Consider the following 17,544-nt stretch of genomic DNA (forward strand, 5'->3'; position numbering starts at 1 on the left):
TATAAATAAAACTATTGTTAGAGGGAATTTATAGCATTACAACTTTATATTAGAAAAGAAGGATCTCAAATGAATGACCTAAGTTTTCACCTTAAGAAACCTAGAAACAAGATTTAAAAAAATTAAACCCAAGGCAAGCAAAATTAAGGAAAGCTAATAAAATAAGAGCAGAAATCAATGAAATTAAAATTTTAAAAATAGCAGAAATCAGTATCACCAAAAGCTGTTTCTTTGAAAAAAAAAAAAATACAATTGCCAAACCTCTAGCCAGAATGACAACAAAGAGAGAAACAATGCAAATCACAAGTATGAAGTATGAAAAAGGGGACATAACTACTGACTCCACAAACAACAAAAAAAAGGAAATATTATTTCCTTCTAAGTTGCTGAATTAATGGAAGTTGTTCTGTTACAACTGGAAGTAAATCCCCTATAATTCCTGCTCCAGTCAACTTCTGGACTTGTACACAACATGTCTGTAACAGTTTTGAGATGTCCATTAACTGATGACTGGATAAACAAATTGTCATATGTTCATGCAATGGAATACTATTCAGCAGCAACAACAACAAAAAATAAAACAGACCACTAACACATTCAATAAAACAGATAAATCTTAAAAGCATTATTCTAAGTGAAAGAAGCTGGACACAAAAGAAAACACATTATATGATTTCATTTCTGTGAAAGTCCAGAACAGACAAAACTCATCTATTGTGATCAAAATCTAATCAGAAGTTGCCTGGAGCAGGGAGTGTAGGATGTTCTTGCGAAAGGTCGAGAAGGAGCTTTTGGGGTTGATAGAAATGTTCCATATCCTAATTAGCATGGTGGTTGCCCAGGAGTGTGCATTTATCAAACAAATCAAACTATACACTTGAAATGGGCACATTTTATTCTATGTGAATCAGAATTCAATAAAGTTAAAAACAATAGCATATAATTTTAGCCTAGATTTAGAGTATAGATTTTGACACCAGGTCAGCATCCATCCAAGCCCCAAATAGTCATGTGTTCACTCCCTTCTCCTTCCCGCACCCCCATCTCACTCTTTGTGTCATTGTTTGGTCTTTTATTCTATGTCTATGCATCTCAGTGTCTGGGAGATAATTCCCGCCTTCTCTCTTTCTGGGTTGCCTCTTACACATTCTTCTCTCAGTTTCTTCACTTATAGCTTCATTGTTCTTCATCATTTTTTCTCATTATGCAAATATAGTTGTGTTTCTTTTTCTACTCCTTCTATAATTTTTCTCTCTTAACAGTCCTGACTAAAAGGCCAAAAAGTTTTCAAAATTATTTATTTATTGAATAGCTTATTTTCTTTGTTAACTACTGAACATAAAAATCTTTATTTTTATTTAAAATTATTTTATTTATAAACAAAATTATTTATTAAAAAGTCTTACATGTAACTTACATAGCCCTTGGTTGTTCCTTTTACCTCTGTGGGTTAACGCCTTTACTTGCAAAAGACTTACCTTCCTTGCTTCAGGAAGAGTTTCTGAAGCATGGATTCTGTCCAACGAGGGCAAAAATATAATCAAGAGTTCAGGAAAGAAACTAACACTTGTTGAACACTAACCATGGGTTGGGATCTCCGATATGCCTTATCCCATTTAATTCTCAAAATATCTCTGGAAGTTGGGTGTTATTTTTCAAACTTTACAATTAAGGGAAGTTCGGAGAGAAGAAAATAAATAGCCTTGGGTCAGTAAATAAGAGAGTAGGACTTTAACCCCAGATCTGTGTCTTATTCTGTTCATTATTTGGAATAGATGGTTTTACTTTTAATTTCCCACAAATTGAACTCCTTGGTAGAAAAATAAGACAATGGATAAATATATGATGTTATTTTCGTACAAAGGGATACAACATAATGATAAAAAAGAATACTGTTATACACAACATTGATGAATCTCACAGAAATCATGTTCTGTAGGAAAAGACAAACACAAGAGTACGTTTGGTATGATTCCATCTACATGAAGTTCAAGAACAGTCAAAACTAATTGCTTACATACAAATCAGAAGGATGGTGACCTTGAGTGGAATGTGGATACAGACTGGAAAAGGACTGGAGAGAACTTTCTGGGGTGCTGGAAACACTCTGTATCTTTATCTGGGTGGTGATTATATAGATGTTACACATGCAAATTATCATTAAGTTATACAAGATTAATACTCTCAATACACTTTATTATACTTGTCATCCCTTAAATTTAAAAAAAATCATTTTCTGTTGTTAAAATAAAGGTTCCTCTGTCCCATTTTTAGACTCTTTGCCAGAAAAGTCTGAAATTGGGGAAAATGCTTTCAATGCAATGATGTCATTTTGAGAAGGTGTTATCCCTGGGGAGGGATACCTTTTCAAGCATACTGGGCTATTACTTGAACCCCAGGGCCTGGCTCAAAATCTAGGACTCTACACCACTGCTCCTAATGCCAAGAGTTAGCTGAAATCATGAATGGGTAAAGCAGGATCTCAGCACATTTTATTATCTTGTGCATTCACTTTTTTCTACTGCCTTAGAATAGTCCAAACTGGAACTTTCCACATAGGTGATCTTATACAATGCTCATAATGACTCCATGAGATAATTGAGACAAAGTCTCTATTATTTGCTTTCCAAAAGCAAGGAACAAAAATCTATGGGCTTAGCAAGTTTAAGAGAGTTGTAGAAGATTGCAAAGCTAACAAAAATTAAAGAACATCATAGAATTCAGGTCTTTGAGCACCTAATCTAGTGTTCTTCTCGCCACAGAACACTTATATTAATTATCTGGGCTTAAAGGAGTCCTTTCCATATTCACCCTCATGAACTCATATTCCAGTGAAAACTAAATAAAAGATAAGTAGGGGTCAAAGAAAAATATAATCAATGGTTCAATCTATCCTCATTTCCTTTGGCTAGTTTCCTGATTTCTTTAAGCCTGCCTAGATTTCCCTTGTCCTCTAACCTCATACCTGTTTCATACCTTCCTTTAGCTTTATTCTTACTCTAAGGAATTCTGACTACCTACCACTCCATGCACCTGTTGTTACTTAGCCAGAAAGGTAAGGTGCAAGAAAAAAAAAAACTTAAATAACCAAGTGATTGGGTGTATCTTCCCCCAAGGGAGTTCTTCTCTGCCCACTTTCTGGAATATGTACACCACAACACAAAGCAAATCTAATAGAATTTCCTCGGGAAAGGACCCAAGCTCAGAACAGCCAGCTGAAAAATTCATCACAAAATTTACTGAAGAAAAATAAGCTATTCTGAAAAATACAGTTAATCAAAAAGCATACTGAAGAATGCCTCCAACCTCCTCCACTACCTCACCACCAGGCCAACACTCCCTGCTCACATCTTGACCTCCGTGAAACAGCCCTGGTCATCACAAGGTTAAGAAACATTGGCCACACCCTAGACCACAGAGCAACACAATGGCTGTAAAGACGAAGGAGTCCTTGATAGCTTTATTCTTAGCTCTCTCCATGTGATCCTGGACCTACAACCATCCTCACCCACGCGCCCTATTTTTTATCTACTCCCAAGAAGAGATGATATTCACGTGCATCTTTTGGAGGCAATGGCTCAGCTATGGTTCATAAAAACCACCATGTACAAAATGCTCTGTGGATTCTTAGCCTCTTTTTTTAGATTGAGGGATCTTCCTGAGGCAGCCTCCCACTCAAGTCCCTGGGTTATATATCTCCATGGCATCTCAAAGTTTAACTGCTCTTAATGTGCTCAGGTCCATTAACCAGTTGGTAATTTACATTTCTCTCCATATTCTCCACTTGGCAATGAATAGTGATGCTGAAAATATAGAAAGAACACATCTTCAGCTAATTACAATAAAGGAGTTACCAGAGGCCAGTAGTCCAGGGTCTCTAGACCTGGACAGAGCACTCTCAGTTAAGAAAGATCTGCCATCTGAAAATGATTCTGCTGTAACATCTCTATCTTGTTCTTCCTCCATCTTAACTTTCATACTTTCATAAAGTTAAGCCTTGGTTTCTTTCTGTAGAAAAAAAGAACAGGATTGCGAATATGCTGGTTGACCCTTTGAACTGAATCCAAAGTCAGAAGCCTTAGGAGAGGACATTAGTTCATGGGGAGGAAGTAAATACCACACATCAATCCTCCTTTCCATGCATATTTCTGAGAAAGTCACCTTCCACGGTGAAATAGTAGAAACTACTACTCTTATAACTCTCTTCATTTCCCATACATCCCATCTTTCATCTCTTGGGAGTAAGAAGCTCGCTGAATGGAGAACCACAGCATCACAACTGCTGCTGCCAAGGTCGCCTCACATGGGCAAACATAGAGATTACAACTCCAGATGGCACCATTCAGACAGACTAGAATGTATATGGAACCCCTAGAGTTGTAGAGTGCACAGCTTGCATGATCAGATTCTGGAGTGCTGCTGTTGCTATTACATGAGAAAACCACAGTGGTTCATATTGATGAAGCACTTTATTTTTCTTTTTCTTTTTCTTTTTTTTTTTTTTTTTTTTTTTTTGAGACGGAGTCTCGCTCTGCCGCCCAGGCTGGAGTGCAGTGGCCAGATCTCGGCTCACTGCAAGCTCCACATCGCGGGTTCACGCCATTCTCCTGCCTCAGCCTCCCGAGTATCTGGGACTACAGGCGCCCGCCACCTCGCCCGGCTAGTTTTTTGTATTTTTTAGTAGAGACGGGGTTTCACCGTGTCAGCCAGGATGGTCTCGATCTCCTGACCTCATGATCCGCCCGTCTCGGCCTCCCAAAGTGCTGGGATTACAGGCTTGAGCCACCGCGCCCGGCCAGCACTTTATTTTTCATCAGGCATTGGGTTAAGGATGTGCACATATCATCTGATTTAATCCCCATGACAACACTTTGAACTATTACTAACCCCGTTTAGGAACATTTCAGAACTATTACTATCCCTATTTTTCTAATGATAAAACTAGCCCTCAATGATTTTGAGAAATTTTTCCAAGCCCTGGCTATTGCCCACCAAATATTTGTTGCATGGCCTTCTAGCAAGGATACCGTACATTTTTTCAGCTATTGACATGTCTTACTCTTTGTAATCTGCACTTGGAGATGATTCCCTCAGGGGAAAGAACTCTGATTTGAAGGAAAGGGGAACTGTGGTTCTAGTCAGTACGAAAGTTTCCAGGTGTATACCACTTTGTACTATAAGACCTGGAAAAAGTATTACTAAATGTCTGGATTCCAGTTACTTCATTTACAAAATAAAGCAAACACTTGTCCTGCCTACCATAGGATTAATAACTAATAACAAATGTGAAAGTGCTTTATAAATTGTAAAGTTCCATATAACCATAACAGGACACTAATAACGATTATAAAGAAAGGCAAAATTTCCTTTACAGGTCAGACTGGAAAAATGTTCATGTTGTGAGGTTGTCAGGCAGTGATCCTGAGTGGCAGGGCACTGAGACTTCTGCTGAGCAAATCTCATTCTTTTCTCCTCCCACCTGCAGCCCAGTTCCTCCTGACTTTCAGCAGACCAACTTCCTTATAGATATCCTTTTCTCACTCTGTTGCCCAGGCTGGAGTGAGGTGGCTCAATCTTGGCTCACTGCAACCTCCATCTCCCAGGTTCCAGCAATTCTCCTGAGTAGCTGGGACTAAGGCGCATGCCACCATGCCTGGTTAATTTTTGTATTTTTAGTAGAGACAGGGTTTCACCATGTTTGTCAGGCTGATCTCAAACTCCTGACCTCAAGTGATCTGACCTCCTCAGCCTCCCAAAATGCTGGGATTACAGGCATGAGCCACTGCGCCCAGCCTAGACATCCATTTTTATTAATAATCACACTCTCCTCCCATGCCTTACACAAAAACCCTTCATGGACCTTCTTTCTCTTTTGAAAATTTTTGAAATGCTAAATTGGATGTGAATGAACTTCATCTTTCAAATGACAATATAGATTCTCAACATTTCAAGGGATTTTTAAGTAGCCAGTAGGAGTCCACCAAATCTAGAACTGATGGCATCTTCTCAAGACACAGGTCACTTTCTGCCCTGCTCAGTGATGTTTTGTCACATACACTCACCCATAGATGTATCTTAGATACACAATTCTCTGGTGAGTGTGCCTCCCAAACCCCTGGATATACAGATCACATCTCAGAGAAATAATCTATGTTTAATTGGAGGGCAGGGAAGAATAAATTCAGTAATTTCAAAATATTTGTCATTAACAATTTTTTAAGTGCTTCTCACCAACTTCAAAGATGTACATGCAATTCTTTTATTTTCCTCTAAAAACACCAATGCCCAAAGCCTCCAGGGTTTGGATCATAAAAGGGTTTGGATCATGATTCCTTCCGCCATTCTGCATCCCACTCTCTGTCCTGTTGTGACTTCTCAATATTTGAAAATATAGAACTGATTAATTAGGAATGCTGAGGCTTGTCTGACCCACATCTCACCTGGCTCCCCACTCCCTTGGAATTCCATTCCATAGTCAGAGGAAGGAATATCAACGTCAGAAAACAAGGTTTCCCTGATATCCAACCCGAAGTTTCCTTCTACAAGTATGATCCGATTACTTCCATGGGCCACGCTAAATAACTCCTCTCCTTCACTGCCACTCTCTCTTCAGAGATTTGTAGATTGTTACCATGGCTTTCCCTTCATCGCCATTTAGCCAGGCCATATATATTTAATTCTTTTCATCTTTCATCGTAAATCAGTCCCTTCAACTGTTAAATCAGCTCTCTGCTCTTCTCTGGACTAGTTCCAATTCTCCCAATTCACCTCCAATAACTGATATCCCTTCTGGGAGCTCCAATTTCCTCTCTATCCTCCTTTGCTTTCTCTGCCCACTCCAGAAATGAAATGGGAAGGAATTGACAGATATGGGAGGTCAAAGATCAGGTATATTGCATTGCATACATCTCTAAATTGCTCAGGCCTCTCCGTAGTACATGTAAAATCCCAAGTCATGTATCCACTTTCCTGGAGTGGGAGGGAGTGCTTACAGGGAAATAGGCCTCCTATCCCATGAGTCATCATCCCCTAGCCCTCTGCCTGGGTGATGGCAGAAACAGATCTCAAAACACCTGTAAGCCAGGGTACAAACTGGAGCTGTGGGCAACATGCCAGCCTTGCAGACAGACATCTTTTCTATGATTTGGGCTGTCCTAGGAGAGGCCAGAACCATTAATACAGTCCCAGAAACTGCCTCTTTACCTCTTCTCTATGAATGGGTGAATTTGGGATCTGTCTCAGACTTGAAATGCTGATCCCATTTAAGAATTCACAGCAACCCACAAAGAAAAACCATTAGCATTTCATGCATTATAAGGCCTCTCAGACATCTTTCTGTCCTCTCAGACAGCCCAAATCACAAGCAATGCAAAGGTTTTGCTTTCTCCTAACTGGCACTTTTTCATTTTTACTATTTTAGTCATGGTCCTGCTCAGGTTTAGGAAGCTATCTTTGGTCTGAGCCAAATGGACTGCTCCAGGCCCCTCACTACAAGACAAGGAAGAACAATCAGCTCTTCCCTCCCCACAAATAGCCCCATCAGCATCATTGTGTACCTCCAGACAAGACACTTGGGCAGACACTGGAAGAAATAAGCTGAGCTATGCCTACTTTCCCTCTGTATAATTGAAGAGCCCACATCATAGAAGAGTTAAATGCTTTTTCTGTAAATCAGAGCCTATATAAAAAGAATAAACCCATTTCTCCAAACATGATAAATAGCAAAATCAATCCCAGTGTCAGAACTTAACCTTGAATTTTCATAAGGAAAATGAATGGAACCATAATGATATATGTTGTCCGAAACACAGAACAAGGTATAGCAAAGTATATCTACTCTATGGGGATGTCTGCAGTGGAGCCTGTATCTGAATGAGGCTAGGGAGGCAATGATAATGTGAGAGAGGCTAGTCCTGCATGGCCAGCTGCCTAACTGCAAACAGCATATGTCCTCAGAGACAGGAGAGACCAGGCTGTTCCAAGTATGATCACCACAAGGCCTGAAGTGCTTTTCAATAGGCTGTCTGTCTCTCTGGAGGTCATGGGGAGCTCATCCAGTTACACTTAGTGTCTTATTTAATCCTATCAATAATCATTTGATTCCAATCCTGCTGAAAAATGCTTGGCCAAATTTTCTTGCCTTTTAATGGCAGAATCCTGGCTCCTACTGAAATCAGCATTGCTAGATGTGTCAAATGATGCATAAGGGCTTGATCCAGCTGCCAAACGTACTGGGCCACTAAGGGAGGACTTGGGAAGACCACAATGCTTTCCTACAGTCAATAGTAGAGAAGCCCTTGGAGCACAGGCCTTTCTACATAAACCTCCCCACTCAGCGGCTCCAGCACCTTATTTAAGACGTGAGTGGAGTATATTCTTTAAATGAAGTAAGTATGTGACTCTTCAGAGACACTCACTGATAGCTTCATGCAACCTACCTGTTTACAGTTGGCAGGTGTGGGGCTGTAGAAATGAGCCGTTTTGCCTGTCACCAATATCTGACAAGAGCTGATATAGACTGCTGGATTCTATGGTCATTTGATAAAAGGTGATGGGGAAGCTCCAGAGATGCTCATAGGCATGAAACTAGAAGATAATCTGCATTTCCAGAGAAGTCATTTTTATATCCATTACTAAAACACTGGGCACTAAAACAGAATGTTGCATGTATAAACCACACAAAACACAGTGACATTAAAGCCCAGCTGTTCTTTATAAAAATATCTTGGGTGGAACAACAGTATCAGTCTTCCATCTCAGTTCACTGAAGGCCCTATCAAACTCATCAGTGCCTCTTAGGATGGACTATATAAATTCCAGCACTAAATGAAAAGGGCTCAATTTAGGTGCCAGTGCCACTAACACTAATGCTGAAATGTGCATCTGCACTCTGTTTTTCTTGGGGGTCACATACTAGTATGTTTTCTGTGCAATGACTAGGGAAACTCAGCTTCTGAATATCCCTGCTGCATGAGAATACTCATGTGTGGGTGTGTACGTGTGTGTGGACAAGCATGCAAGATACTTGTAGCTCTACAATGGGCCCTTTTCAATGCTTTCCATCCAATTAATATTAGACATTAGTAGCCAGTGGAGCATAAGAACTTCATTTATTTCTGATGATGAGAATGATAGAAAAGAAGCTGGGTTTGCTTGATGGAATCTGTGTTGGCTTTTTAAAAGCCTGATTTCTTTTCTGTGCCTTTCTCATTCATTTGCATTGTATATTTTATTCACAAGTCTTCCCCAGTTGTCTTACAATTAGAACATCCATTCAAAACTACCTGGTTTTCCAGTCAAAGGATACTCTGGAAAGAGTTAGAAGTAAGTGCCTGCACACACACCCAACTCAGTGAAAATGGGAAGAAATGAGAGAGTAAATGGAACAGAAAAATCTCATTTTAGGAGTCTCCAGCAGGGAGATCTGCAGTGAAACAAGCCTGCCAGAGACTATCATCAAGAGCTGCTGCTGACGTTCAAGCTAAGAATCAGAGGGGAAAGGAGGAGTGGGAAAAGGTAAAAAAAAAAAAAAAAAAGCAGGAAAACCAACGATGGTTTCTCCCTGGCTTCTTAGTGACTCCCCAAAGGAAGATAATATTGACAACTTTCCTTCCTTCCTCCACACCTCCCTCCTGTCCTCTGTTCCTTAGTTTCTCTGGGGCTCTCCCAACAACATGTAAGAGAAAGGATGAGTCTGAGAGTGCACAGCAGACTGGGTGGGGGTAGGAGGGGGATAATAAATAAATAAAGAGGAGGCAATCCCTGGCAATACCTGCTCAAGCCAACGTTTGGCATGGGGACAGTTGGGTGAGATTCCATAATATGAGGAGAAATTCTATATTCTCTGAGAAGGTGTACCATATTTCCCAAATCTGTGCCGGTCAGGAACAAGGGGGAGAGAAGGGCAATAGTTTTGACATCTACTACTAAACTTGGAACCTAGAAGTAATCGGGGCATTTCAACAGTCCCAGGGGCCCAGGAAGAGGGGCGCTCAATTTTGTCTCAGACTACATATAAGTCCAGAGAAGAAGGCGCTCTGCCAAGAGTATGAAACTTTTCTCCCAACTTGGTTGCTAAAGAGGAAGGAAGACCCCTCAACTGCTTTCAGGGAGAAAACAAGAAACTACCATCTGACTCAGGAAGGAGGTTTGCAGGAGGAAGGGGGGCGAAGCAGCAGAGCTGAGGTTTTAGAAAGCGGGGTGGAAGTCAGGATTATTTAATGGTTGCATGTCAATGTGACTAAAAACACTAAATCCCAGCACACTTAGGAGGGAGCTGCTCACCAGTCCCGAAGATCTGGAAGAGAAGGCGGGGCTGGGAGGCGCGGATTGCCGCGGACAGCCTTCCCTCTCTGCCCACTTCCGACGCCTTCTTCTCGGGCATCAGGCGGATCCTCAGTCGCCCTTCGCCCTGGCGAATCCACCAACTGAACAGCTCGCTGAGGTTGAACTGGAGCAGCCCCACAGCCGCCTCCCCAGGGGGCCCGACGCAACCCTCCAAGATCGCCTCCTCGCCCAGCTCCAGCACCAGCTGCTTGGCACGCCGGAGCTTGCGCACCGAGCCGCCCTTCAGCACCCTGGACAGCGTCCGGGCCTCTGCCGGGGTGGGTGAGCCGGCTGTCCAGGAGACCCCGGGCGCCGGCCCCAGCAACCTGAGCAGCGGGGCGCAGTCCAGAGCGAGCGAGCCCCGCGCCTCGGGCCTGCCAGCCTTCAGCTCCGAGGGGGATGGCGGCAGCAGCAGGTCCCGGGCGTAGACACGGAAGAGTGAGGGCACTACGAAGTCCACTGCCAGACTCTTCCTCTGCAGGCGAGAGTAGCTGAGCGGCTCCCGGGGCTGCAGCGGCGGCCCCGCAGCTGGGGATCCCGTGCGCTGGCCGGTCCCCGTCCCAGAGCCCAAAGCTGCAGTGGAAAGCAGCAGCGGCAGCAGCCACAGGAGCCCGATGGTTCCCATCCCGCCGAAGGAGGCCGTTTCCACTGCTCTCCAGGCCCAGCCTCGCCCTTCGCTCTCCCCTAGATGGGAAGAAGCTCTGAACAGTCCTCGGTACCCAGCGGCTCCTTCCACCTGATCTCCAGAGGACTGTGCGTGAGCGCAAGTCTCTTGCTTTCCCCCAACTGCACGGAGGCGAGCAGGAGTCTCAAGGAAACACAGCTGTAATCTCAGGGGCGAGTCCAGAGACCCTCAAGCACGCTGGGCTCACTGACTGGGACCTTGAGTCTCCCGCTCGCCACGCGGAGTGCCGCTCCCCCGTCTGTAGCTCGCTGCGCTCCGCACAGAGGAACTACTATGGTTGAAGGGAGGTGGCAGTTGGGTACCGTCCTCTCCTGCCCCCCGCGGTCGGAGCTGGGGTCTGTCCCCTCTCGGGGCAGCCTCCAATCTCTGCAACTTTCCAGACTGAGAACGGCGGCTCCCAGCTGCTGCACACTGTCCTGGCCGCCTCCTGCGTTCCTTTTGGCTCCTCCGAGCTCCTCTGCCCGGTCTGGGTGGGATCCGACGACGGGGGCTGCCTTCTCGCCCACCCTCAAGCTATCTCTCCGCTGCGGGAAGGCTTCGGACTGCTCTGCCCGCTGAACTTCTAGGACGTGAATCCGAACCCCCGCGCTGCGCAAGTTTGCAGCGTCCTTGCTGTCGCCCGCGCCTCGCTCGGTTCCTCAGAGTTCGCAGGCGGCAGCAGCTGAGGGCGTTCAGGGCAGGGGCTCCCGAAATCTTGCCGACCCCTCCTCACCCATCATCAGCGCCCGCGGCTTTGGGTGGCCGGCCAGAGGGCGGCCGGAAAGCACATCGGTGCCCCGCGACCCTCCGAACAGAGGCGGCGGGAGGTACCAGCTGCTACCGCCGCTGCCGCCCCCAGAGCTGCTGGATCGCATCTGCCTGGGCGCCCGCCACTTGCAGCTGGCGGAGCCGCGCGAGCGCGCGCAGGGAGGGGGCGGGGCCCGGAGGGGGCGGGGCTCACGAGCCAACTCCGCGCCGCGGCCCGACCCGCCCCACTCGCTCCCTCCAACCAATGGCGTGGCTCGGTCGGCTCCTATGCAAATCTGCAGAGGCCTCGGCATTCATTGAGAAAAGCAGTGAGCCCGCCCCATCCGCCCTCCGTCCCTCTCCAGTCTCTAGTTCCTTCCCCTCCTCCAGATTCCCTGCCCTATTTCTCTGCAGTGTGAAAGGGAGCAAATGTGAGAACTGGAAGAGGTCTTTGCAATCAAGCACTCTCCCTAATTATACATTTAAGAGATTAAAAGGGTCCGACTTCGGAAAAACAGGTTCCAGAATAAAATTGGAGGCGAAGGGAAGGGAGGAGGGAGTGGGGAGGGGGTGGCAGCGCGACACTGGCAAATCTGAGAACAGCTTGTATTAGGGCCCTGAGACAGAATATTCTCTGACCCATCTATTATTTGAATGCATTCCTGGGAACTTAGGAGTCCTGCCGTCCACACAGGAGAATCTGGGAGTCGGGGGGCAGACAGGGATGGATGTTCTTGATCTGGCAGAGTTGTTCTGCAGCTACAACAAATACATTTCGGACCCCTGTCAGTCACTCCGTTTTCTCAGAATGGTGTCTGAACATGTGCAACCTCCCTAGTCCCTGCAAGGTAAACATTTTAATTCCAGTTTTACAGATGCAGAAACTGAGTTGCAGAGCATTTAATTGCTTGCCCACAATCTTGGGAATGAGCGTTCAGAACCTTAGGCCTTTTTTAATCACCTGTAGTGGCCGTACCTCTCCTCTCCCTTTCCTTTCGTCTCTCCTGAGCTGCCAACACAGAACTCAGATAATAGCTGTTTTTATAACAAGTGGTTCACTAGATCCTCAGACAAAACTACCATCTTTGGGTCACACAAATCCCCTTGATTCCTTCTTGAAGGCTGGTTGTCAGGCCTTGAGCTGACTGTTGAAGCTAAGAATGAGGCAAGATCCTCTCTGGAGCTCACAGCCTGGCGGGTAGCACAGGAGTTTTCTCACAGGATCAGAGCACAGTGTCACATTGAACCTCCCTCACCGAGCTCCTGGGGGCCGCAGTAATTTGCCTACCACCCCACAGGAGATAGTGGCCAAGTGGAACCTCTGTTCTCCTAGGAGCTGGGCTCTTTCCAGCTTTGTGGCAATGCCTTTGGCAAGTGGAAGACCCAGTAACAAAGGAATATTGATTCTCGGTATGGCTTTCTTCCGCTCTATGTTTGGCAACTCACTTAATTTGACAGGCATCTGCCCTCTCTCTGGAAGTCACACTGGATACACTGACTTTACAAGTTTTAGGGCAAATAATTATCTCACCCAAGGAGAAGAAAGTATGTTCCTATCTTGGTGGAGGAAGGGAGGAAAAGAAAGAAAAGGGGGAGGAAAATGCTAAAGTAGTTAATACTTTCCTAGTACAATATACGTTTGATTTTCATCAGATTTTTCTGACATACCTACTGGAAGAGGAATTTTTATTTGAAATATAAAAAATGACTAAAACTCCAGCCTTTCCCTATTTCTCTATACAATTCTTGACCAAAGGCATTACTGACTCCAGTAATTTGTCATTAACTGTGAATTGTCTGCTGCACCCAATGGCCACTAGGAGGCTGCAGAGACTTGAAACTTTAAATGAGCTGCCAGGGTTTAACATTCTCTAATAATGCCCCTGTCCATTGCTTTTGCACCTCATAGACACAAGAGTCTCAATTAATTTTCATGATGTATACATTGTCTCAAACTTTTCCCAAGGAAAAATAAGTGCCCTTCCCTGTAGATTAGATCACACTAAATCTCAAAAAATTTCTTTTTTAGGTAATTTTTTTTAAAGGAGGCAGGAATTAATACTGATAATCTACCAGGCACTAATGTACACATCTGTAGACGTGTGGGTGTCTAACACATCACACAGCTTTTTGGGAAAGGGTATATGTTGTTATTGCTATTACAGAGATAAAACAATTAAGGCTCAGAGAGGCAAAGTAATTTGCCCAAGGTAAAACAGCAAGTAAATAACAGGGTTGGAATTCAAACCAGTGATTCTTTTCCTCCAACATTTACACAACCCACTGAGAAAAGTTAGGGCTTTAACTCATGCCCAAAGTTATAATTTAAACACCCCTATCCTATATAATTTCCATCAAAAGGATGGGAGACAGGAAAATGAATTTAAGAGCACATAGGGGAAACAGAGATGGAAAGATAAAAAAGCGTGAGCAATGATTGCTAACACATCTTGTGCACTTATTACGATCTATTTCAAAAAGGCTTTCATTCACTATCTCATTTAATATTCCTAGTAACACTCTGAGGAAAAGTAATAGTACCTCTTTTTTACAGATCACAAATAGAAGCTTAGGGAGGTTAACTCCCCAACAAAGTTACACAGGTAACTAGAGCAGAACCTGGATACCTAAGAAGTTCTTGCTCTTCAATTCTGGATGACCTCACAATAGAGAAAATGAGATGAGGTAAAATGGAATGAGGTGAGCCAAGATCAACAGAGGAAGAAGCTGAAAGATCAAATCAGAGAGATGGGGAGTGGACATGGCATAGATTCTGACATAGATACTGGAATCCCCAAGAGACAATTAAGTGAGGTGGGCTGCTCTGAGTCACCTTGCAGATGACTTGGGCCATTGGGCTGGGGAAGGAGGAATGTGAGTTGACCATGTGCCAAGAGAGGAAGTGGACAAAGAGGACATTGAGACCACCAACACCCTCCTCAGGAAACTCCCAATTTCTTGAAAGGGAAAAGTGAACAACTCAGTCAAGAAGGTACATAAATTCTCTATAAAGGAAGTAATAACAAAAATGACATGACAAAATCAGCAATGTGACTTAAGGTAAAACACATCTCACAACTGCAATATCTGATTAGGACCTATAGGATCAATCAAGTTAGGCATTTTGTTGGTCAACAGATACTCCTTGTGTACCTAATGTATACAGGATGTTGTTCTAAGTTCCAGGAATTTTTTGCTCTGGACAAAATAAAAGGTCCTTCACCTTAAGAAGCTTACACTCTAACGATGAGAGACAGATAATAAATGTGCAAGCACATAAAGTAATTTAAGATAATCATAGGTGCTATAAAAAACAAAATAGGGCCATGCAGTAGATGACTTGGAACAGGGGGGTTGGGTGCTGCCCTAGGTCTAGCTTCATAGTTGGAGAAGTCCTCTTTAAGGAGGTTAGAGTTAAGTCTTGATTGATGGGAAAGAGGCAGTCAAGAAAAGCTTATGAGAGACGACATTCTAAGCAAAGGAATACCACATGTAATGGTCCTGAGATGAGAATTGGTTTGCATGTCCAGGAGACGGTAAGAAATCAATCTGACTGGAACAGATTGATAGTGAACAGAAGACAGAAAGGTGTAGGTGCAGTCAAGGTCTAGATCTTCTACAGTTGGATAGGCCATGGTAACAAGTTTGCATTTTATTTTGATTGCAATGGGAAGACACTATTTTAGTGGAAAGTCTCATACTCTGATTTATGCTGTAGACCTGCACTGTCCAATATGGTAGCCATTAGTCATATGTGGCTATTGAACACATGAAATATGCTTAATCCAAACTCAAATGGGCTGTAAGTGTAAAGTACACACCATATTTCCAATATTTAGTATGAAAAAATACATAAAATCTCTCCTTAGTATTTTTCATATTGATTACATGTTTAAATGATAATATTTTGGGTATATCAGGTTAAATAAAATATATTATTCCAGTTAATTTTACTTTATTAAATTAATTTTACTTTATTTAACGTAGCTAGTATTCTGGGCTTGGCCAAGAGTTTTAACTCTTGGCCTTATCTCTCCTACTTAAAACTGGATTAAAATCTCTTTCTGACAAAGTTGTTGTGACAATTAAATATAGCAAATGCGAAAATTCCTAAGGGCATGATAGGTACCCCTTACCTTCGCTAAGCTAAAGCAAGTCAGTAATCATGGTCAACTATCAAAAATAAGGACAGGATACAATTGTATTTTGGCTGGGGGAAAACACGTGTTATGAGAGAGAGAGAGAGAAAGAGATAAGAAGAAGAAGGAGGAGGAGGAGGAGGAAAGGAGGAGGAGGAAAGGAGGAGGAGCAGCAGGAGGAGCAAGAGGAGCAGTAGCAGCAGCAGCAGGAGGAGGAGGAGAAGGAGGAGCGGCAGCAGCAAGCAGGAGGGAGGTGAGGTGCTAAGGCATTTGGAAATCCATGACCAAAGGAGCTAATCCTGGGCCAAGAGCAAGAATTGAAACCCAGAAGAAACATTCAAATGAACCAAGACTTATGTTCAGGAAAGTAGATTTTCATCCCAGCCTTTCTTCTCAGAGGCTCTGTGACTTTGGGAAAACCTTTGGCTTATCCAGACTCCTGTTTCAAAGTAGAAGAAAGGACCAAGTATAGTCTTTAAGATACAAGTCCTAAATCCTCTGTAAGATTCTTCAATTGGCCAAAAGGCCTCATTCAAGACTGGGTAACAGAGTTGACAGGTACTAGAATAAGACTGTGAGTTTCCAGCACAATTAGGAAGAGAGCTTGGGCCCAATGCTGGACAGAGGAAAAACAAAACCAGGATTTCTTTTAAAATATGCTCTGCCACTTGGCAAGCCTAAGCTCTGAATCTGTAGCCTGACATTGTTGACCAGTCACATACAAGATATCTTGTAAGGATCGGCATGCTACAATGAGAGTAGTTAAAGTCATTAAATATTAATTTAATCACTCTTTATTAAGCACCTACTATGTGCTTTGCTCTATATGATGTGCCATGGAGAGAGACCATGGTGAATAAAACAGTCTAGGTTCCACTTTTACACTGTTGGTGGGAGTGTAAATTAGTTCAACCATTGTGGAAGACAGTGTGGCAATTCCTCAAGGATCGAGAACTAGAAATACCATTTGACCCAGCAATCCCATTACTGGGTATATATTCAAAGGATTATAAATCATGCTACTATAAAGACATATGCACACATATGTTTATTGCGGCACTATTCACAATAGCAAAGACTTGGAACCAACTCAAATGTCCATCAATGATAGACTGGATTAAGAAAATGTGGCACATATACACCATGGAATACTATGCAGCCATGTAAAAGGATGAGTTCGTGTCCTTTGCAGGGACATGGATGCAGCTGGAAACCATCATTCTCAGCAAACTATCACAAGGACAGAAAACCAAACACCGCATGTTCTCACTCATAGGTGGGAATTGAACAATGAGAACACTTGGACACAGGGCGGGGAACATCACACACTGGGGCCTGTTGGGGGCTGGGGGGCTGGGAGAGGGATAGCATTAGGAGAAATACCTAAATGACGAGTTAATGGGTACAGCAAACCAACATGGCACATGTATACCTATTAACAAACCTGTGCATTGTGCACATGTACCCTAGAACTTAAATTTATAATTTAAACTTATAATTTAAAAAAATATATTTAAAAAACAGTCTAGGTTCCTACTATCATGGGGCGTTGATAAAATTAAATGAAAAATACCCAGAGTATAAAATAGAATCCACACCTATGCTACAACTCAGCAGAAAGTAAAAATACAAAAAAGTAACTGGAGGAAAACATTGAAAAATAGATTT

The 17,544-nt window shown here is 43.3% G+C and overlaps 1 protein-coding gene across 1 annotated transcript in view; it reads right to left on the reverse strand.

The window, feature by feature from the left end:
- Positions 1-11,868, reverse strand: part of LOC105479716 (ALK receptor tyrosine kinase) — a 750,786-nt gene extending 738,918 nt beyond the window's left edge. The window contains exon 1 of the mRNA XM_011737869.3: positions 10,285-11,868. Coding sequence (XP_011736171.2) covers positions 10,285-10,951 — 667 coding nt within the window. The 5' untranslated portion in view covers positions 10,952-11,868. The remainder of the gene's footprint in view (positions 1-10,284) is intronic.
- Positions 11,869-17,544: the final 5,676 nt, after the last annotated feature.

Source organism: Macaca nemestrina, chromosome 13 (assembly GCF_043159975.1).
Source record: "Macaca nemestrina isolate mMacNem1 chromosome 13, mMacNem.hap1, whole genome shotgun sequence".
NCBI lineage: Eukaryota > Metazoa > Chordata > Mammalia > Primates > Cercopithecidae > Macaca > Macaca nemestrina.